Source organism: Nylanderia fulva, unplaced genomic scaffold, assembly GCF_048542155.1.
Source record: "Nylanderia fulva isolate GAGA-0341 unplaced genomic scaffold, ASM4854215v1 Scaffold55, whole genome shotgun sequence".
Classification (NCBI taxonomy): Eukaryota; Metazoa; Arthropoda; class Insecta; order Hymenoptera; family Formicidae; genus Nylanderia; species Nylanderia fulva.
This window is the reverse complement of record NW_028190643.1, coordinates 823,901-847,233: the sequence shown is the minus strand read 5'-3', so window position 1 is coordinate 847,233 and position 23,333 is coordinate 823,901. Positions and strand designations below refer to the sequence as shown.

Genomic DNA, 23,333 nt, shown 5'->3' with positions numbered 1-23,333 from the left:
CTTGTTCGGGTCGTCCCGGATACCGTTTTACAGTATGGATTACTTATCAGGCGCGGATTTTTTGGATACAGTAGAAATTAATTTAAGACGAGGCCTAATTTCCATTACTCCGATTTGCGATCAAGCTGTCGACGACGAGGCGCAGCCGGAGGTATTCGCGATTGATGTGCGGGACGCGAGCGAGGTAGACGTATCGAACGTACAAAGCGTTAAACATAGACACATTATAGCAAATCTGGTTGAAAATTACCGACCAAACAGAATACAAGAAGTTGACGTAAAAATGACGATTATTTTAAAGGACGACGAACCAATATATCAAAAAACGAGACGGTTATCGCAGTCCGAAAGAGATATAGTTAACGCTCAAATTGATGAGTGGGAAAAGCAGGGTATAGTCCGACCTTCTACTTCCGATTTTGCAAGCCCCATTGTTTTAGTAAAAAAGAAAGATGGTTCGCATAAGCTTTGTGTAGATTACCGAATGCTCAATACTTCAGGACGCGAAAGTTTTTAGTACCCTCGATTTAAGGAACGGGTTTTTTCATGTACGTATGAAACAAACGAGCATAAAATACACGTCTTTTATTGTTCCAGATGGTCAGTACGAGTTCCTCCGGGTTCCTTTTGGCCTGTGTAATTCCCCATCAGTTTTTCAGAGATTCGTTAACACAATTTTTAGAGATTTAGTTAGACAAAGAATTTTATTAATTTATATGGACGACTTAATTGTACTTTCTAAGGATAACGGACAAGGATAACGGATTGAAAAATCTTGAAACGGTTTTGGAAACAGCCGGTCAAGCCGGATTAACGATGAGTTGGAGAAAGTGTCAGTTTCTGCAACGAAAAGTAGAGTTTCTCGGATACGTAATTGAGCATGGAACAATACGACCGTCCGAACGAAAGACCGGCGCAGTAGCGCACTTTCCTGAGCCTAAAAACGCGCGACAGATACAGGAATTTTTAGGTCTAAGCGGTTATTTCCGCAAGTTTATTAAGGGATATAGTATAATCGCACGACCGCTATTGAACTTATTGAAGGCTAATGTAAAATTCCAATTTAGCGCAGTTGAAAAAAGCGCATTTGAGCGACCGCTTACGTCGTACGCAAAATTGGAGAGCACGAGGGACCCCTCCAAACGTCATCAGCCGCAGATTATATGAAACCATAGATTGACAACGACGATCTTTCTAATACGTCAGAGAGTGAAGACGAGGAGGAGGAGAGTGAGCAGTCGGGACGACCACTCAGTCAGGAATGGCCGAGTGTGGAATAAATAACGTTGAATATAACGATACGAATATAAGACACAGCTCGACAGGTCCGAATGCTTAGAGGTAGCGTTACAGCGATAATATTTATATTCACGCGTAGTCGTGTTTGCTTTGTTTGATTCGGCTCCGAATTCCAACGGTTTTGTCAGGACGGAGAGTCGTCCTCGAGCGATGAAACGATACACTTCGACGCGTACTTTTGCGAAGGAACGAGCGGGAACTCCGTAATTCCGATCCTATATTTACCTGTATTCTTTATAATTGAAATACATTACATTACACTACAGATATAAATCTGGAAACACATTTAATCTAAATCTTTTTCACGATTATCCAAAGGTGCATTCTCAATTTTTATCATTTGATACAATTCTGTCGAAGTTTTGTTTGCTTCCTTTTTATATAAAGGATAAATAATGTATTCTTCATAATAGCCATCATTTTCATCAGTAACTTGAGTTAACATTACCTTTTGTTAATTGTCTAATATAATTTCTGCATCATTTTTCGTTTCATTTACCAGATTATTTAATGACTCATTGTCAGATTCGTCATCTAACATCGCTTCTGTCTCTTCCATTTAAAATTCTGAAGTTTTTAATTGTTCTAAAATGTTTAATTTATTATGATCATTTAGCAATATAATATTGGAGTATAAAAAATTGTTATCCATTAACCACGTTAAAGCGTTAAAAACTTTTTTAATATTAACCATCTATTCCCAAATAATCTTTGATTTGGTCGGGATACTTCTAATTAAAATATATAATTCGTTATTAACATTTATTGGATCAGTATCCAAGCATAATTTCTTCAGTGTCTCCTGTAACGGAAGTGGTAAATGAAATGTTCTGCCTTTAACTTTTTGTATCATTTTCCTTTGAGGCAATTTTTTATTAATAACAGTTCCCATTTTGACGACAGTTTGAAATGCTTTAGCTCTTTGTATAAGAATTTTTTCAAATGTGTTAGAGATGATATTGGTTCGGCCACATCTTGTGTAAAGAGATTATTCAAAATGCAGTATGCGGGCATTACGCCTTTTCGAAATTTATCTGCACAATATGTACATATATATTGAGCATTATTTTTTTCTTGTTGTATATATGCCATTAAATTTTTCCAATCTTTAATGTCTAATCCTCGAAGAATATTGACTTCAGAAACATTTTTCTTGTAACACAATCTTTCGCACGATACACAAGCATACCGTGGTGTGTCTGTTGATCGTTTAACCAAAGCTTTAAATGCTTGATGATATTTAGAAATAATATCATTGCTCATAATTGTATCCGTTTGCTAATGTTTGTACATATCTGCTTTTTCTTGTGCAGAAGTTACAATTTTATTTAATGTGTCTAAATCAGTACGAGTTAATGCTTCATCCAGATTATTCATCTTTCGATAAAAATTTGTAAGTTAATAAATTAAACGCTTAATACATATATCTTACTTGTAGAAAATGAGGCGATAATAGTTGAACTGGAAGAAACAGTCCTTCACAAAGTGTTAAATTAATATAGCAACTACGAGTATTGCCCAATTTTTCACTAGAAGTTTTCACAGTACATTTATGAATATTTTTTATCAATTTAGGTACATTCTTTAAAGTACATATATTTATGATTTCGAGAAATTTCTGATAACGACTAAGTAATTAAAATTGGATTGTCAGTTTTACATAAAAAATTACATGACCACGATTTTTTTGTTTCTATTTCTATTAACAGTAGTATGTTTACTACTTTTTCTTCTACATTTATTACCAAAGGTTCCAATGCAGATTTTATTAATGGTAGATTTGTTATTTTATCTTCTGCATTTATTTCCAAAGTTTCTTTTTGAACTATATGATGATATGTAGAATCAAGAAAATAATTTTCAGATAATGCTGTACGACTAGATTCGCCACATAACGCATCTAATTTTTCTTCAACTGTGGAACATTTTACAATTTGAGTCAAGCTCACTTCTATTTTCTTTTTAATCAAAGCTAACATTTTGTAAATATTACAAAGATAATTTTTTCTAACATGCATACATCAACGTACGATTTTTTCAGCTTTTAATCGCTTTTCAATATGACCTTTAATACTGAGTTTCTTAACAATATTGTTTACAAATGTTTCTAAAAAATGACGAAGTTTTACAGTATTGTTCGATCAAAATTTTTCATATTTTTTAATAATTTTTTTCCAACATTGTGATTTTTTATTGCAAGTGTAGATTTATTTTTTTGGTAATATTGTTTGTTGTAAAGCCATTTGCAATTGGTGTCTAATCTTCTTTGCCTATCTCACTCACGTTGAGAATTTTTAGAATAACGCATACGTTTTTGTGCATGTTTTTTTTCTTTATACAGCATTCGAGCACTGTTGAGAATTAAGCTTTTGTTTTCCGTCATCTTATGTTCGATTATCGCGGGCGATATCGAGTCTAGATTAAGATTCAAATACTCTATGATCGAGATCACATTTTTCACAGCGAGTGTGTATATCTTATCTTGTTAGTCCGAAAGTGTTCTCAGTTTGTTCAGTCTTAGTTAAGCTGTGCTTGCTCGCGCATGAGTCAACGATTTTTGGTGCAAATAAAGATACGCTAATATTTCAATCCAAGTTTCCAAGTTAATTTCTCGAGTGCCTACTTCCATTATCCTTAACAAGCACGTTTATTTTCTAAATTTCTTTTATATCTTTCACGTCGTTTAGTGCGATTGTTCTCTTTTGGCGCAACCCCTTGTGCCGTACTCGAGGCGCACGACAATATTATCCACCAGATCATTTTTTTATATTCTAATCTTTCTCTTTTAAACTGTCGAAGAACAATAAGTGTAAGAAAATATAATAAACATAGTTATAATCTTAACATAATAGAGAATTATTATAATATATATGACAGTTTTAATATATATAATTTATGACAAATAATAAAAAAATATTCTATGTATATAAAAAACACACCCGCGGCCAGAAGAAAAGTCTATTCCTATTTGGTTCAGTTCCATCAATGATTTATAAAAATCAAAACTTACAATAATTTTATCGAGAATACGTACGCTTAATAGATTTTGCGTTTTCTTTTCTCCAATAATTCTCATTAATATTATTATTTTTCCATATTGAAAATTGTTTAGGTGATAATGAAAATATTGGATGCGTGGGATTTTCAGCTTTCAGAAACTGTAATACTTCTTGCACGAAATTGTCTATGAATTTATCTATAAGCAAGTTAATGATAAATTTATCCGGATGATATGGTAAGATCATAACAATTGCATCTTCCAAACGCTGTTCTTGTTTGAGTTTTTTTTTATTTATCCCATCTTCAAAAAAAAAATATGTACAGTCACACGTTTAAAAATCATTCTGTTGTAATAACTTTCTGTTAAATTGTATTGGCTAAAAAATGTACATATTTATTGTTAAATAAATACATTAATTGAAATTAAATATACTAATAGAGTATTCTAATATTAGTTTAAAATACATTCAGTCATACCGTAGATCTTCTATATACAAATTTCTATTAAGTTCATATAAGGTAAATAAATTCAGAGAATGCTTTTTTTATGCAGACGAAGCCTTGTGTCAATATATCTTATGATTTTTTGTTGTTTACGAAAATAATGCATCTTATTGTTAGACATGCAAGACACAGAATTCTTCCATATATTTTTTACTCTCTTTTAAATCTTCAACCTTGGCATTACGAAATTCAACGCCCACTATGTCTTTATAATATACCTTCGTAAAAAACCATCTAAAATTTAAACACAAAATACTTTAAATAATTCTCGAAAATTATACGAAAAGTTAAACACATCGTTCTATATAATGTATTTAAACTAAACTGTAAAAATTGATGATGTGCAACTGGAGAAACTGGCGATATGTAATACGTCTGTACGACAAGTGCACGATGCTTTTTTGCACCCACGACTTATGTAGTTACGTGTATTACGTATACGTTTTTCTCTGCCTTACTTTAGGTCTACAATTACGACAAACGTAAGAACTTACATTTAGTTCTCTGTCATAGGCCTTTATCTTAAATACTGAAAATGCTATGTTAATGAAATCTGTAAAAAATGCAAAACGTTTTGCGCAAAATACTATTAGTAGTATTTTGTTGAAACAAACTTATATTTTATTTAATAGAATTGTTAAGGTAAAGAGTAATATAGTAAGAAAATTCATGTTCTACTATTACTACAATATAGCGTGTCGATATATGTACTTTATATTTATACACATACATAAATTATATCAAATATGGGACGTTTTGTGTCAAACAGGCCACTTTTCCTTCCAAAAATTAACGCAATGAAAAAAAAACTTAAGGTCTCAAAATATTCGTACATTTGTATACTTTCGAAAAGAATGTGGTCTTTTTAAAAGTTAAATATAGTGATTCTAATATGGCCGTAAAAGTTACGAATGCTTGTACAATATTTTTAATTAAATTACGAAAATTTAACAAATCAACTTGAAAATAATATTTTAAATACAAAGTTTTTGAGATCGTTCATTGTGAATCTAAAGAAAAATATAAAAAATGGTAGCCATATAGTCTATGATCAAAGTAATGGTAAATCACTCGAATCGGCTTGAATATGATTTCTAAGGTTTTCGAGGTTGTTGATTATATATATATAAATCTGAAGTCAAATTTGCAAAATTAAAAATGGCAAATTTAGTATTGACGGCTTTTAACTCATTTTCCATCGACCTATAATATGGCCAACACAAGTCAAAATTTAATCTCAGTTTGGAAGAATATCAACAACTCGCAATATTTGTTTTTTTGCAGTAAAAGGCGTCATACTAAATTTGCCATTTTCAAATGTGCAAATTTGACTACAGATTTGTAATCAACAACTTCGAAAATTTTAGAAATTATTTTCAAGCCGATTCGAGTAATTTTCAATTACTTAGACAAGGATCATTGACCTTATGGCCGCCATTTTGAATTTTATAATTTTTTTCAGATTCACAATGACCTCGAAAATTTTATACTCCATTATTTTCAAGTTGATTTGTTAAATTTTTGCATTTTAATTAAAGATATTGTACGATTATTCGTAACTTTTACGGATTTTAGGAGCCATATTGGAATCACTATCATATTAAATTTAAAAAAAAAATCACGATTCTTTCGAAAGTATACAAATGTATGAATTCTTTTGAGACCTTAAACAATTTTTTCCATTGCGTTAATTTTTGGAAGGAGAGGTGACCCGCTTGATGCGAAACGTCCCATCAATGTATACAGTATCGGCCAAAATTAAATCACCTTTTGATTTTTTTCAGCATAACTTTTGTTTTAAAGTGCACGAATCTCTCAAATCATAACATGTTTTGAAGGTTGGTATAACATTTAATTATAATTCAATATATGTTATAGTCCTTCAAAACATGTTATGATACTTCCGTTTTGCACGGAATAATGAGACCAATCAGTTGGTGTAAAAAAACATAGCTGCTTATAAAAAAAAGTATGCAGCTGCATGTTGAATATTACATTATTTTTATGAACATTTATCATTTATCTGTTTTCTTTTATCAGTTAATTATTCCGTCAAAAAAAAGTACCGAAAACTGATTTTACAAGATATTTTACATTTTATGTCAAAAAATTGTTAACTTCAAACCTGTTTAACTCAAAAAATACTCTTTGAAAACATACTTTATTATAGGGTTTTGTAAAGCTTTTGAAATAATCTACAAGAATATATGTAATGAAAAATAGGTAGTTCTATTTAAGAAATTGAAGTTGTCTTTCACGTAACCTTCAAATGACTTTTCAAGGTCGAATCAATGGCACCATCTTATATCCCTCTTCGAGTCAAATAACTTTTACTTAAAACATTTTTTTGTGTATTTTTCGGGAAATATTTGAAGTCGTCATTTAAAATGAAACACTCTGTATAAAAGTTCCTTTTATACATATATTCACAAATAAACAGCTTAACAAGTTAAATAAAATTAGAAATTAATATAATATATATTTTAGAAATAGATATTAACTAAAAAATATTATGTTATGTAACTGTTGCTGCATGTAAATTTATTCTTTATTTTAATCATATTCTTGAAAATATAATGGCTCCTCATTTAAGTGTCAAATATCTAAAAAAACAAAAGTTCATTTTATTTCACGGTTGGATCGATCAAACTATACCGTCAGAAATTTCAGCACACCTACGTTCTTTGTTTTCATTATGTAAAAGTCATAGGTGTATTATTTCATAATAGTATACTATTATCTATAAATACACAGCGTGTATGTGTGTGTTTTCTCGTGAAGCTCGATCATTCGCCATCCGCAGTAGTTTCAATTTCTCTCTCGTACAGGCACATGGTTCTTGTTCATTCTTTTTTTTCCTTCAAAAAAAGACGTCAAAACCGAATATTGTGATACATTATATATGGTTATTAAACCTAGTGAGATAATTAAAATTCAACCGCGTAACCGTCTACATTAACAGTGTTCGAATAAAATCAAACGAATGATTATACATTTTTAGAGAAATACAAAAAGAAAAAGATAATTTGGTTTTATTATATGTGTATATTATGCACTTAACACATATCTTTCATATAATTAATACAAAAGCTAAAATAGACAAATTTAATATAGAATTTTTTATTAATAAAAATTAAAATTTATGTGAGAAATAATGAATACTCTAACAGAAGATTCCATTATCTTATTTGAAGATTTTATTATCTAATTTCTCTAGTATATCCTTTTCTGAAATAATGCTTATTAAACATTTTGGGTTTTTATGTTGCGGATTTTTAATTATTATTTCGTCATCGAAATCTCAGCAAAATTACACCAACAACGAAGAGAAAAGTCATAATTTGACGGTACGACACGAGGTAGACACGGATTCTACAACAGTTTATAACAACGAGATAAAAACACTACGATATGATTTGTATGAAAAGTTTGCCAACAATGCGCAATACAACGAAATGGAGTATGAATTTCGTACTATTTCTACGAATAATGATCGCAAGGATGCTGATTCGATAATACATATCAATTCGACAAATGTCAATAATAAAAAAAACTTTACATCACAGGAAGTTTATGAAAACTTGATTCAAAAGAATGATTCCATGTCGAATGAAGTCTTTGAAAATTTAGATAAAAGTAGTAATGAAAGTAACATTGTTCCATTCGAATTGTGTTATAATATTACTTGCATTCTGCTCTGCTGTCCTCTTGGCAATAGCATGAAGTGGGATGACAGAGAATGCATTCCAGAAGACATTGAATACGTTTTTCCGAATGTGTACGAATACATGAATGATTCAATGCAGAATGAAAGTAAGAGAGTAAACGAAATCTTTTATTTAGCTGTCTACAATTCATGCTTGGAAACGCAAAGTTTTGTGGTAGACGAGGGTCATCAATACGATTATAAGATTTTTACCAATGGTTCTATTTATTTATCATATTATAAAACATTATTTAAATCAACATCATATTGTCTTACCGTTTCCTTGAATAAAGGGAAAAAGTTCGAAGTGATTTTCTGTCCACCTAAGTATATCATAGAAAATGATAAAGAAAAGATATATGCCATCCTGGAATTAGTGTGTCTATTATTTTTGATGCCAATATTTCTAGTGTATTCCATATTGCCAAAACTTCGAAATGTATACGGTTTTATGTTGTGCAATTACAGCTTTACTTCATCCGTTGCACTCATATTTAAAGCTGTGAAATTTATTATATATCTAAAAATGGAAGTGTCATATCCCGTCTGTATTATACTTGGTACAGTATATCTAACAATAAATTATATATAAATATATACAATCAATGTAGCGTACATATTTATTAAGCATCATGTACATTTGCATATTAATTTATCTTTTTCCTAATTGAATACATAACACTTGTTAAAAATACAATTATTAATAATGAATTAAATTAAAATTTAATGAATTTTTATTATGACTAATCTAAGTTTGCTTCAATATATATAAAGTCCTATTTTATCTTACAAATAAAGTTACCTTTTTGTTACTCGCCGATTTTGATGAAACTCGGTATACTTGTACAGTAATCAAAAATAATAGACACGTATTTTTTTATATCGGCAATGGTGCACTTTTAAGGTTTGTGCAATTAATATTATGTTCTAAAAAATCCATTTTTTCTCGCTCTTTGCCGAACCCAGGAATAACCGACGAGAAGATGGCGAGAATCTATTCCCACTATTTTTGTTGTTTTTTTATTATCTATTTTTTTTTAATTTAAAAATTTTTAATATTTTAATTTAAAATATTTTTTTTATGTTATCTATAATCACGTCACTTCTCGCTTATTTTTTTTTATTTTTATAATTTTCGCAGAAATGATATATAAAAAAAATCTTTTATACATAACGAATTTTCACACCAGATTAATTTTATGATTGCTATATTGTTGCATAATGCACATGTATCTTCACAATTTTTAAATTTTATATAAATTTATAAATTTATTCAAGTATTCATGGTACAAAAGTGACTACTTACAAGAGATACCACTTATAGTAAGTTAGATAATCCCGTAGATTATTGTTTAAAAAAATGTAAAAATACATGTGCATTATGCAACAATATAGCAATCATAAAGTGTGCTTGGTGTAAAAAATCGTTATGTATGAAAAATTTTTTTATATATCATTTTCGAAAATTATAAAAATGAAAAAATTAGCGAGAAATGACATGATTATAGATAATTTTAAAACAATTAAAAAAAATTAAAATATTAAAAACTTTTATTTAAAAAATTTTTTTTAATTAAAAAAAATAAAAATAAAAATAATAATTAATAAAAATACAAAAAGAAATAGTAGGAATAGATTCTCGCCACCTTCTCATCGGTTATTCCTGGATTCGGCAAAAAGCGAGAAAAAATAGATTTTTCAGAACATAAATTGGTTGCGCGAACCTTAAAAATGCACCATTGCCAATATAAAAAAATACGTGTCTATTATTTTTTTACTACTGTACAAGTATACCGAGTTTCATCAAAATCGGCGAGTAACAGAAAAATAACTTTACTTGTTAGACATTCTCGAAAAAATCTCGAAAAATATGAAGGATACGAAAAATGTTTCGAAGAAAAGTTGTTTGGTTCGAAGGGGACCATAAGATGGTGCCACTGATTTGACCTTGAATAGTCTTGAATATCGCGTGAAGATCACTTTCGGTTTTTTTATTATGAACCCCTATTTTATATTGCATATTCTTCTAGCTTATTTCAAGAGTTTTCCAAAACACTATAATGAAAAGTACATATATTTTTATTAAATATTTTTCAAATTAGAAAGTTTGAAAATAACAATTTTTTGACATAAAATATGAAATATCTTGTAAAAGTTTTGGTAATCTTACATTAATACTTTTATGCTCAAAATAGTAAAGGCTCAAAATAAGACCAAGGTAAAAAGAAAACGGATAATTGTTTAAAAAAAAAAAATAATTTGCAACATGCAGCTGAATACTTTTTCTTAAAAGCAACTATGTGTGTTTTTTTTTGCAATAATTGATTGGTGTCATTATTCCGTACATAAAGTATGAAGATAAGATTACTAAAAATTGAAAATTTTACAAGATATTTTACATTTTATTTAAAAAAACTGTTAACTTTTATAACTCGAAAAATATTTAATAAAAATATATTTGATTATAGAGTCTTGGGATACTCTTGAGATAAGCTAAAAGAATATGCAATAAAATGGAAGGTTCATAATAAAAAATTGTAAGAGACTTTTATGTAACCTTCAAATAACTAATCAAGGTTAAACCACACACAATGGCACCATCTTATGTCTTCTTTCAATCAAACAGCTTTTGTTCGAACCGTTTTTCTGGATATTTTTAGAAATATTTATATGGCTAAGTTACAATAGAACACCCTGTACGCACGCATACGCACGCAACCATGCACCATACATAGTGATGAAAATGATATTTATTATTATAGCCTTCATTTATATTTATTTTTCAGCTTTTTTGGAATATTTTTTTCTTGTGTCGACGTACTTCTGGCTAATTACCATGAGTTTTTATATGTGGCGAACATTCAGGTAAATTACTAAGTATTTTATATTTTAGTGTAGAGCGGGACTAGTTGAGCAACTTTTGCTTTGAAGTTTTATAAAAATTTATCTATTTATAATATAATTATAAATATAATATTAAATAAAAGGTTTTAACATTTAAATATACATCGAGAACAGAAAAAATAAATTTTAAGTAAAAATTGTCAGAGTTACTCATTGTCCCCACTAGCGGGACAGGTTGAGTCAGCGTATGAGATATGTTAGGCAAAGAGGTGAACAACAGGAACTACTCAAAATAAATGATAAACATTATTGAACTTTAATAAGATTATACAGGATGTCCCAAAATTAATAACAAATTTTTTAATGGCAGATTCCTGGGATTATTTGGATTTTTTCTCAGCGAAAATGTTGGGAAAAGCCATCATTTCTTGCATGTTTCTATATAATTTTTGTCATGTATCTTCGTAATTAAGCCTTAAATTAAAATTCTATCAATGCAAAATTAATACCTAATCAAAACATCACATACCAATGCTCAAGCTCGTATGACAATAAAAACAATGATAAATTATTAAATTAAGGCCATGTGTAACGAGCAATACGATATTATTTTATTATTGAGAAGAAAATTCTTAATTTGAAATAATAATTATACAAACGTTTCGAGCTCTACTTGCTCCTCTTCAGTGCGCAAAAAAATAGTGATAATAAATAACGATAATAAATAAATACATAAAATTCTAATAAAATCCGCAATACATAGTCAATATAAGTTATATAGTTGAGTCATAGTTAAAACGCAAAATATATTTACAATGAATTGAGACCATTAAAATAGTTCAACAAAGTAAGAACCCAATTAGAAGCAGAATGATTCGTCCGGTTATTCATAAAATATATTATAATTATTAATAAAAACTTGGAGTGACACTTATACATTACTCCACTTATCGTTATTTGACGAAAGTCCCTCGATCTGGTAATGATTATGTTCATCCTCTCCAAATTATTTGATATTTGTTAACTGAATTTAAAGAATTTATTCAATTGTAAAATAGGATTCCACTAATGTGTATGTGAAAAAAAGATTAAAAATTATAAATTAAACTAACTACTAAAATATTGAACCTTTATGCTTACAAATTGTTCCGAATAACTTGAGATGACGATGCTTCTAATTGTTGTTGGCCTTATTGTTAGTACTTGACTGTTGTCTAGTCTTTTAAAAAGTCGAATAAATAGGTGTCAGATCTCACAAAATAAACATTTACATAAGTCTAAAAATTCGATATTTCTTCTAGAATGTCGAAATATGCGTTGTTAAGCAATTTGGTGTCTGTGTTATTATTTATACCATGCCTTTGTTCCTTGATGTGTATCATTTCCGAGATAAGTCTTTTATAATAATTAGATTCAATATCAAGTATTTTAACGTTATCCCAATCAAAAGCATGTTTTTTATCCATAATATGTTCAGAGATCACAGAATGCTTGGAGGAATCAAATTTAATATTATTCATATGCTTCAGAAAAAATTTTTCGTCATTCCATACATTAATAACATTTCTGAGACAATAGCATCGACAATGAAAAAATCAGATTTCAGAGTAGGATACCGTTGTCTAAATAATCTTAACAAATTAATTAAAGTCCACAAGGACAAAAACGTGCATAACAATAATAATAATGTTGTCTACAAAATTAATTGTAAGGATTGTGAAGCTTCGTATGTTGGGCAAACCAAAAGAAAATTACGCACTAGACTAAAAGAGCATATGAATAATATTAAATTTGATTCCTCCAAGCATTCTGTGATCTCTGAACATATTATGGATAAAAAACATGCTTTTGATTGGGATAACGTTAAAATACTTGATATTGAATCTAATTATTATAAAAGACTTATCTCGGAAATGATACACATCAAGGAACAAAGGCATGGTATAAATAATAACACAGACACCGAATTGCTTAACAACGCGTATTTCGACATTCTAGAAGAAATATCGAATTTTTAGACTTATGTAAATGTTTATTTTGTGAGATCTGACACCTATTTATTCGACTTTTTAAAAGACTAGACAACAGTCAAGTACTAACAATAAGGCCAACAACAATTAGAAGCATCGTCATCTCAAGTTATTCGGAACAATTTGTAAGCATAAAGGTTCAATATTTTAGTAGTTAGTTTAATTTATAATTTTTAATCTTTTTTTCACATACACATTAGTGGAATCCTATTTTACAATTGAATAAATTCTTTAAATTCAGTTAACAAATATCAAATAATTTGGAGAGGATGAACATAATCATTACCAGATCGAGGGACTTTCGTCAAATAACGATAAGTGGTTCATTTGGAGTAATGTATAAGTGTCACTCCAAGTTTTTATTAATAATTATAATATATTTTATGAATAACCGGACGAATCATTCTGCTTCTAATTGGGTTCTTACTTTGTTGAACTATTTTAATGGTCTCAATTCATTGTAAATATATTTTGCGTTTTAACTATGACTCAACTATATAACTTATATTGACTATGTATTGCGGATTTTATTAGAATTTTATGTATTTATTTATTATCGTTATTTATTATCACTATTTTTTTGCGCACTGAAGAGGAGCAAGTAGAGCTCGAAACGTTTGTATAATTATTATTTCAAATTAAGAATTTTCTTCTCAATAATAAAATAATATCGTATTGCTCGTTACACATGGCCTTAATTTAATAATTTATCATTGTTTAAAATTCTATCCTCTTTCTAAAAAAGGCATGTTATTGACATTGTCGTCGCTTTTCTGCGATGCTGATTGGCTGTCTCGATTCGCTGTTGTTATGTGTTATATTCAAGCATCGAGCAGCTGTTGAGAGGCTTAACAGTTTGACAGTTGTCAAAATAAAATTAAATAAAATTACAATTATTAAAAAATTAAATCTCACACACATACACACATACATTACAAAAAAACGGATAATGGCGCGCGCGAAGCGCGCGTTTGTGTTGTCTAGTTAAAGTAAACTCTACATGAAATTAATAATAGAATGTGATTGTGTTAATATTTTATTTTCACAAGGCTTAGTTGGCGAAAAACCCCTTTTTTAAATCGCTTATAACTTGAAATTATTGATGTCTCGACATTTTCGTTGAAAAAAAATCATCTCTAAATAATCCCAGGAATCTGCCATTAAAAGGTTTGCTATGAGATACCTTGTATAAAACATTGTCAAATTTGACAATGTTTCACATTTTTTCAATGAAATATAACATATTGTCACATAACTTCAAAACAAAAAATAAAACAACTGTTCAATTTAAAGTAAAAATCTATCTGTTAATTTTTTATTTATACCTGTATGTATGTGTTTACTGGATAACTAATTGTGAGTGGATTTCGGCGCGAGAATAGAATTGCATTCAGATCGAATTGAGTTAGAAAAAAAACTGTTTATTTAGTATAACTACAAAAATTTACAGTAATTATATGCCTCGAAAAACGAAGTTGCGCGGACAAAGAGCAAAAAATAGAGTTTTGATGTATTCGCAAAAGCGGTCGTACATAGACTATAGATCAGTTTTCCTAAATGTGTCAAGAATTTGAGTGTTTTGATAACAAACAGCTGATTAGACAGTCGAGGGGTAAGGAGGAACGCGGTAAGACGCGAGCGACCAAAAAAAGGTAAATGCGCTCGACTCGGATCCGAACGATTGCGAGGCGTTCTTGAGAATTTGTTTAAAGAATCAAGGGACGGCGATGAAACGAAAATGCATAGAACGCATAGATTGCATAGCAAATACATAATTCCGAGTTATACAATTTAAATATATAAATGTTTAAACAGTATGCATTCCAAAATAAATAAATAACATTAAAATTAACATTTCATATAAAGCCACACTAATATGGGGTAAATTGGGCCAATCGTCTCAATTAACCCTACGTGCTCTTCAAAATATGTCTTTATAACTTAAAAACTATTTAAAAAAGTATAATTTAAATAAGAGCTTAAAAAATATAATAATAATAAATATTAAAATGCCTTTAAATTTTTTAGAGTTATTGTTTTTTGTTGAGTAATCCAGGTAATGGAGAGAAAAAAGGTCTACATGGAATTAAGTCGGAAAGTTTTGAAAATTGGTGAGGTTTTAGATTTTTGTATCTCTAAGAACATACTAAATTTACAATCTCGATATTTTTCCGCCAATGCCACCAGTTTGATAAAATGACGGCAAAAACAGGTTTTTTCAAAATATCTCGGCTCTCATGCATTCTAGCGCAAAAATAGTTATTATGAAAAAGAAAGAATAAAATTTGCTACATAATTTTTTCGTATAATCAATAGTTTCAGTGAAACAGCCCTACGAAAGTGAAGTATTTTTTTTGTATCTAGAAAAAATGTAATTGCCATTTTACCAAGCTGGTGTCACCGGAGGAAAAATGTCAAGGTAGCAAATTTAATATGTTGTTAGAATTACAAAAATCTATAACTTCACCAATTTTCAAAACTTCCCGACTTAATACCATTTGAAACTCCCCATTGCCTGAACTAGAGACCAATGTACGGAATTACAGACAGGATCCTTCTTCCCCTGTCTCCTCTCACTCGCAGCACCGTTTCTTTATAAAGGTTTGTCAGACATCTCTCAGTTTCATTAGTTGTTTTCACACCGATTGTATCTGTTGACTATTAGACAATAAGCACGAATAGAACTATGACTCTGCTCTTTTTATGTATGTATAAGAAATTTTACTTTTTATTTTTTTTTGTTTCTTCTATGTTTAATTAATTTTAATTTTTAACTTATCTTCGATTAAATTACCGTTACAGTCTTACTTTTTGTCATTAACTCACAATCAGTCGCAAATACTTAAAGATAATATTTTTCCTACAAAACAGTTGCGTATACGAATTCTGTTATAATATGCGTCTTATCCATTGTAACAATATTTAATTTCATACTGAAGATGGTCTAAATAAGACCGAAACGTTTGTGTTACTTAATACTTTGTATTATAATAAATAAAAATCTTTGGCCACAACAACGGCTTCGGCTTTCAGTCCCCCTTTTTCTATTTGTGATTTTAATTTTACGAGCCTTTTGAGTTAATTATTTAAAGAATTTAAGTTCAAACTCTAAGTTTATATAAGAATTTAAGTTTATGATTTATAAATAAAATTGTTTTTATTATATTGCACATTAAATTGAATATTATATTGATATTATTATATTGCACATATTTGTATGCTCGTAAGTTAGTCTTTCATTATTTTTATTTATTGCGTTGTATGATACGAGCCTCTTTGTCTTTTTGATTTTCAAAAATTTTTATTTTATAAAATATTTATAAAACATTTATAAAATAACGTAGTCTAATTTGCATTATTGAAACAAACTTTTTTTACAAATATTTTTTACATTATACGAGCTTGATATTTATACCTCGATATTCTTTTTTTATCTATAAAATAAAGCAATACACGATCATTTTTGACATAAATATATTTTTACCTCTGAAACTAAATAAAAATTTAGATTACCTTTGTCTGTAGAATATTTATGTAATTTTATAATAGTTTCTAAATGTCATACTATATGTTACATTCCTCATCATAATTGAGTGTCATGTGTTGTGTGCCGTATTATGTATACAGTACATTAGCTAACAAGTGCGAGAGATCGTAAATCGGCCGAGAATGCGGAAGTTTGGCGCACGAGGCGAAGCCGAGTGTGACAATTCGCACGATCGGCCGCACATGTTGGCTACAATATTTTGTGTGATGGGTGCGTGGAAAGGGAGCCCTTTATAAAATCCCATTATGTGCGTAAAGGGTGACTTTTCGCGCGCCGGTTGCACAAAATATATTTTTATAGTTACGTAAAATAGGTTTTCCAGAAAATCTCGATCAAAGACAAACATTAATTTAAATCTTTTACATTCTTGTACCTATACTTATGTAGTTAAATATGGCATGTAAATTGCAGAGAATTCTCTTCGTTACGAAAAAACATCGGACGATCGGGAAATAAAAAATTGATATATTATGTGATTTTTGCGTACGGTTGTCCACTTATACTTGCTATTGTTTGTGTCATTATCGTGGAGTTTGTTTCCGAGTATATACCAAAAATTTTGAGGGCAGAATTAGAAAGGGGAAATTGCTGGTTTAATGCTGAAAGTACGTTTCAAATAACTTTATTAATATGTGCTACGCATTTAAAAAAGTTTATAATAGTATAAAATTGTATGACATATTTATAGATAAAGGAGCGTATGTGTTGTATTTTTACTGGATCGAAACAGCCTGTACCATTAGTAGCGTTTGTTTATCCATCTCTACGACACTGAATATCAAACGCTGCGAAAAGGATGCAAACTTTCATCTAACAAATTCGGAAAGCAAGCGATATAATGATAATAAGATATGGTGAGTATTCTGACATTTTTGCATCGCTGTGTGTGTAATGTTTGTATGCTTTGTATGCTATTTATTATAATCTCTTACAGTACATAATATAATGTATCGCACACATGTGTCTATATATATGTATCCATAATCCAATCTAATGCTCTGAGAGGAGAGCGTCTTCATCGCTATCTACAACTCTCTACTTAATAATGTGATCATCTTTTATTATATTAAGGTTCCTTGATCCTCATCGACCATGTCGAAATCGTGACGTCAGAAGCGAGAAAGTACACCCTAAAAATTTTTGCGTACCATTTTTGGATAAAAAGATATTTCGATGAGCCAACACTACAAAATGCTTCGGCACACTTGTAAAATTGTCCGAAAATTGACCTTTTCCCTTTATAATCAATCAACAGCTGTAAAATGACTGAAATATCCCAAGTATCACATAATCGTTTCAAAAATGTTTTCTAAACGTATCTAGTTTGTTAACCATTTAAGCATCAATGAGAAACCTTCACAATTAATTGTTGATCGCCAGTGATAAATTTTAACAAATAATAAGATGCAATTTAATTCGACCAAAAACTAGCTATTCATTTATTGAAAATAAGTACACACTACGTTTCGACCCACATTGTGGTCCTTTTCAAGTGCTAGAATACAAAAATACATAATTTGGCAAGCGAAATTAACATTACATTAACACTAAATTACATTAATACATACTTGTTCTTATTCAGCAATTACATTAATTAAAAATAGAAACATGAAAGTTGTCCTGTCATATCGATAATCTGTTAGCTACTGTAGACTAGTATTATGTTTTTAAATCATTTGAATAATGTTGTCATAAATAGGACTAAGATTATCAGTGTCTATTTGTAAATTAATTTTATTTGTTTGTCTTTTTATGTAGAACATTTCAGCGATCTCTCTTTTTTGTCTATTTTTCTCGATATGTAAAATACATGGCTCAAGCCATCGGAAGTCATGATTGTATTCGGTTCTATGTTTACTGACCACCGAGTGGCTTGTTTCATATCTTTTTATATTATTCTGATGTTTTTTTACTCTAGAAATCAAATGTCTTTTTGTTTGTCTTATATACGATGCGTCACAATTATTACATTCTAGTCTATATACTACATTCGTTTTATTCATCTTCGGTAATACATCTTTACCACGTTTAATTAGCGTGTTTAATTTTTTTGGAATCTTATAAATTATTAAAAATCTCTCCTCAAAGTTAAAAGTCGACCAGACTGGCAATCATTTATTATAAATAATTAGTTGAAATACAACGTTTCGGCTGTCATTGCAGTCCTTTTCAAGTAAATCTATAAAAAGTTACATAAAAATAATTATAATTTTAATACACTTCATCGCTACAAATAATTATACATTCAACTACAAAAATATGCTACCAAATTAATACAGTATACCAAATTAATACAGTAAATCAAATTCAATGCAAACGACCGACAATATTCACCATTGTTTTGATGAACAATGTAGAACTGACAGAAGTAAGCAAGAAATAAATAGATGTTAACTGTTAGCAAGAATCTTAGTCACGACGTGTTAAGAAAATCGAGACAAAACTAATGTGTCTTTCGCAATCTAAAACGTCATCACAAAGTCAAATAAATAAATAAATAGGTAAATATAAAAATAAAAATAATTTAAATAGCGTCAAGAACACGATTATAAATCCCACTAAAATTCTCCGTATCTTTCTGTAAATTAATGCTTTTTTTTACGTTGTTTTCTTATATAAAACATTTCTGCAATTTCTCTTTTTCTTGTTTGTTTTTCTTGATGCAAGATCACCGGAGAATCCCAACGGAACTCATGATCGTTGCAAGTCCGATGCAAACTAACGACAGAATGCAATGTCGTGTCTTTTTTGATATTATTTCTATGTTCTTTGATGCGCGTTTCTAAATGTCTCTTTGTCTGTCCAATATACGTAGAATCACAATTTGCACATTCAATTTTATACACAACATCGGTTCTTTTTAAGTTGTCAACCCTATCTTTTCCTTTTTTTATCAGTGTGTCTAATTTTTTTGGAACGGTATATAATACATCAATTCCATTTTTATTAATGCAACGCGTAATATTCTCGCTCAAATCTCTAATGTACGGTAACACTATACTATTTCGCGCATCAAATTTATTTCGGTTGGATGAGCTAAGATTACCGCCAAATTTAATCGCCCTACGTCTTTTGTTTATTTATTTATTTGACTTTGTGATGACGTTTTAGATTGCGAAAGACACATTAGTTTTGTCTCTATTTTCTTAACGCGTAGTGACTAAGATTCTTACTAACAGTTAACATCTATTTATTTCTTGCTTACTTCTGTCAGTTCTACATTGTTCATCAAAACAATGGTGAATATTGTCGGTCGTTTGCATTGAATATGATTTACTGTATTAATTTGGTATGTAACATATTTTTGTAGTTGAATGTATAATTATTTGTAGCGATGAAGTGTTTTAAAATTATAATTATTTTTATGTAACTTTTTATAGATTTACTTGAAAAGGGCTGCAATGACAGCCGAAACGTTGTATTTCAACTAATTATTTATAATAAATGATTGCCAGTCTGGTCGACTTTTAACTTTGAGGAGAGATTTTTATTAATTATTACTGGCGAACCTTAAGGATTATTATTTGTCTTATAAATTATTTTTAATCCTTTTTTCTTAAGAGTTTTAGAAATGTTATCAGTCAGATTATTGATATACGGTAACATAATATGTAAAGACATGTCAAATTTTTTATTGTTATTTTCATCTCTCTTGTTGTCAAAACTATTAGTAATATTATTAATTACATGTAATCTTTTTTTAATATGTTTTTTAATAACATAAGATGGAAAATTATTATTGGTTAGAATGTCTTTAATAATTTGAATATTGTCACTATGAAATTTATTGTCAGACAGTAGAATAGCTCTATCGACTAAGTTGTTAATGCAATTAATTTTATATTTGAATGGGTGCGCGGAAAGAAAATTGATATATCTTCCCGAAAAAGTAGGCTTCCTATACCAATTAGTGATCAGTCTCCTATCATTACATCTGATGACACTCGTGTCAAGAAACATAATACTGGTCTACAGTAGCTAACAGATTGTCGATATGACAAGACAACTTTCATGTTTCTTAAATCGGCCAACAGAGCCAAAACACCAAAAATTAATTATTCGAAACTGTATCTCTTGGTTTGAGATCACTAAGTTCCATATATAAATTAATCTCGAAACTTACATATGGAAAAATAGGCGCGAAAAATATAGGTCCAAAAAGTCGCTGAAGCGGGAATCGAACCCGCGTCTTTCACTTTCCGGGCGACTGCTCTTACCAACTAAGCTATTCAGACCCTTTCGATCCTATATTTTTCATTTGCCTTTTAGTAGATGTTAGTAAATAACGCCGTGATTAGGCCAAGGCGTGAATAAAATCAGAAAGAAATATTTTTATTAAAAGGGTCTGAATAGCTTAGTTGGTAAGAGCAGTCGCCCGGAAAGTGAAAGACGCGGGTTCGATTCCCGCTTCAGCGACTTTTCGGACCTATATTTTTTCGCGCCTATTTTTCCATATGTAAGTTTCGAGATTAATTTATATATGGAACTTAGTGATCTCAAACCAAGAGATACAGTTCCGAATAATTAATTTTTCGTGCTTTGGCTTTGTTGGCCGATTTAAAAAAACATCATATTTACAATCAATTATTTTTATCAGTTTAATTTTTTGGATACAATCCTAACAGGGATCTTAAATATTAAACTGATTATTTAAAAATCAGACAAAAAAATGTCCAAATAAATGAAGAAAATAAAATAGAAGAACTATTTTGCAATATTTTATAAATATTTTATTAACTTTGCAGAAAATATATCAGCGTTGTAAAAATTATTGAACCATATGATTTAGGAGCGGACATAGCGGGCATATTATATTATTACAAATTCATTAATAAAGTGTATAAAACGGTAAGAAAAAATGATACTTTGAACGCTTCTTAAACTCAAAAATAAACGTTTTTCTTAATATGTTTTAAGTGGACATTATAACTAAGTAGACATTATAATAAAAAATGTTTTCGAGAGTCAGTTATGAAACGTTTCTGAAACGAATGTGTGCGATCTGGGATGAGGCCCAGTCCGTCTAGTCTTTATACATGCGCAATTATTCCGCATAACGATGTCTGATGTTTCAATTATTTTACGGCTGTTGATTGATTGTCAAGAAAAAATGTTAATTTTTGACCCTTCTTGCAAATGTGCCAAAGAATTTTGTAGGGTCGGTTCATTGAAATATTTTTTTATCTAAAAATGGCACGCAAAAATTTTCAGCATGTATTATCTCGCTTCTGACATCACAATCCAACATAGTCGCGGCGAGGATCAAAGAGCCTTAATGAGATTTATGGAAATACATTTTTGTCAATATCTATGCTGGCAACATCACATAATTGCTTGATTAGTATTCCAGATTCCTTCCATTCCAGAAAGAGAGAGATGATTATTTGAAACCAATACATTTTCACAGTATTCATTCTTTACTATTTTGTTTTTTTTCATTTTTTCTGTTATGTAATACATAATTTATAAGAAAAGAAAAACATTTATTACTGTAACTTGAATCGTGTCTTTTCGAGAAAGTCTGCAATTCTCGAAATGTCGTAAATAGTGAGAATAAACGAATATACTTTAATTTCATAAAAAATACATTTTTAAAGAATTTCTTTAAATAATTATTTTTTATTTCCCTCTTTTTTAGAATTGTAATTTGTTCCATCATTTTTCAATTTAATAATTTGGTAAAATATAATTTATTATTTTTATTGAAAGATGACTAAAAATATTACTACATTTGTTTGCAGGTTTAATCTCTATATGAAATTATTTATGCTGATGTTTATCATGATGGGTATAAATTGGTCTATTCTTACAACATCGTGGTGGTTTGCATACTTAACTGATTATTATTATTACATTACTTGTGTTAGTGGTTTGTTAGATGTAGTGCAGAGTTTCTGTACCTTTATCATATTTGTATGGAAGAAGAAAATTAAGTTTATGTTACTGAAACGATTCGGATTCGACACGACTCGAAAGATCGACTTAAATACTATATCTGAGGAATCTATGAGGACGAGTCAAACCTTTGCAATGACGAAAACTGTCACACGACAGATTCGTCTGATGGGATTGAATTCGAATGTTACTGAGTGTTAAAAAAGAGTTTTATCACAGATCAAAAATCAACGATTAATCGCAATTTAATATTATACCTTATAATTAAAATCGAAAATAAATTTACAATATTATATTTTGATGTCGACGTTTCTTTAAAGGATTTAATTTAAAATTTCACATAAAAAATTTGTCTTACGGTGCATATATAATTAAGTCAAATTAATGATTTAAATTTTTAAACCTTTTCCTTCTCTCAAAAAATAATCTTGCATGAAAGCTATACAATATATTGTGCTTTATTGTTATAAAAAATATTTCTAATTCTAATAAAGACATATTATATATT

General features: G+C 29.4%; 1 protein-coding gene across 1 annotated transcript; it reads left to right on the top strand.

The window, feature by feature from the left end:
* Window positions 1–8,048: 8,048 nt before the first annotated feature.
* Window positions 8,049–23,060, top strand: LOC114941383 (putative G protein-coupled receptor Mth-like 10). Its single transcript, XM_029316367.2, has 5 exons — window positions 8,049–9,069; window positions 11,296–11,374; window positions 17,342–17,535; window positions 17,619–17,784; window positions 22,672–23,060. The coding sequence occupies exons 1-5, from the start codon at window positions 8,259–8,261 to the stop codon at window positions 23,024–23,026; spliced, it is 1,605 nt and encodes a 534-aa protein (XP_029172200.2). The 5' UTR covers window positions 8,049–8,258; the 3' UTR covers window positions 23,027–23,060.
* Window positions 23,061–23,333: the final 273 nt, after the last annotated feature.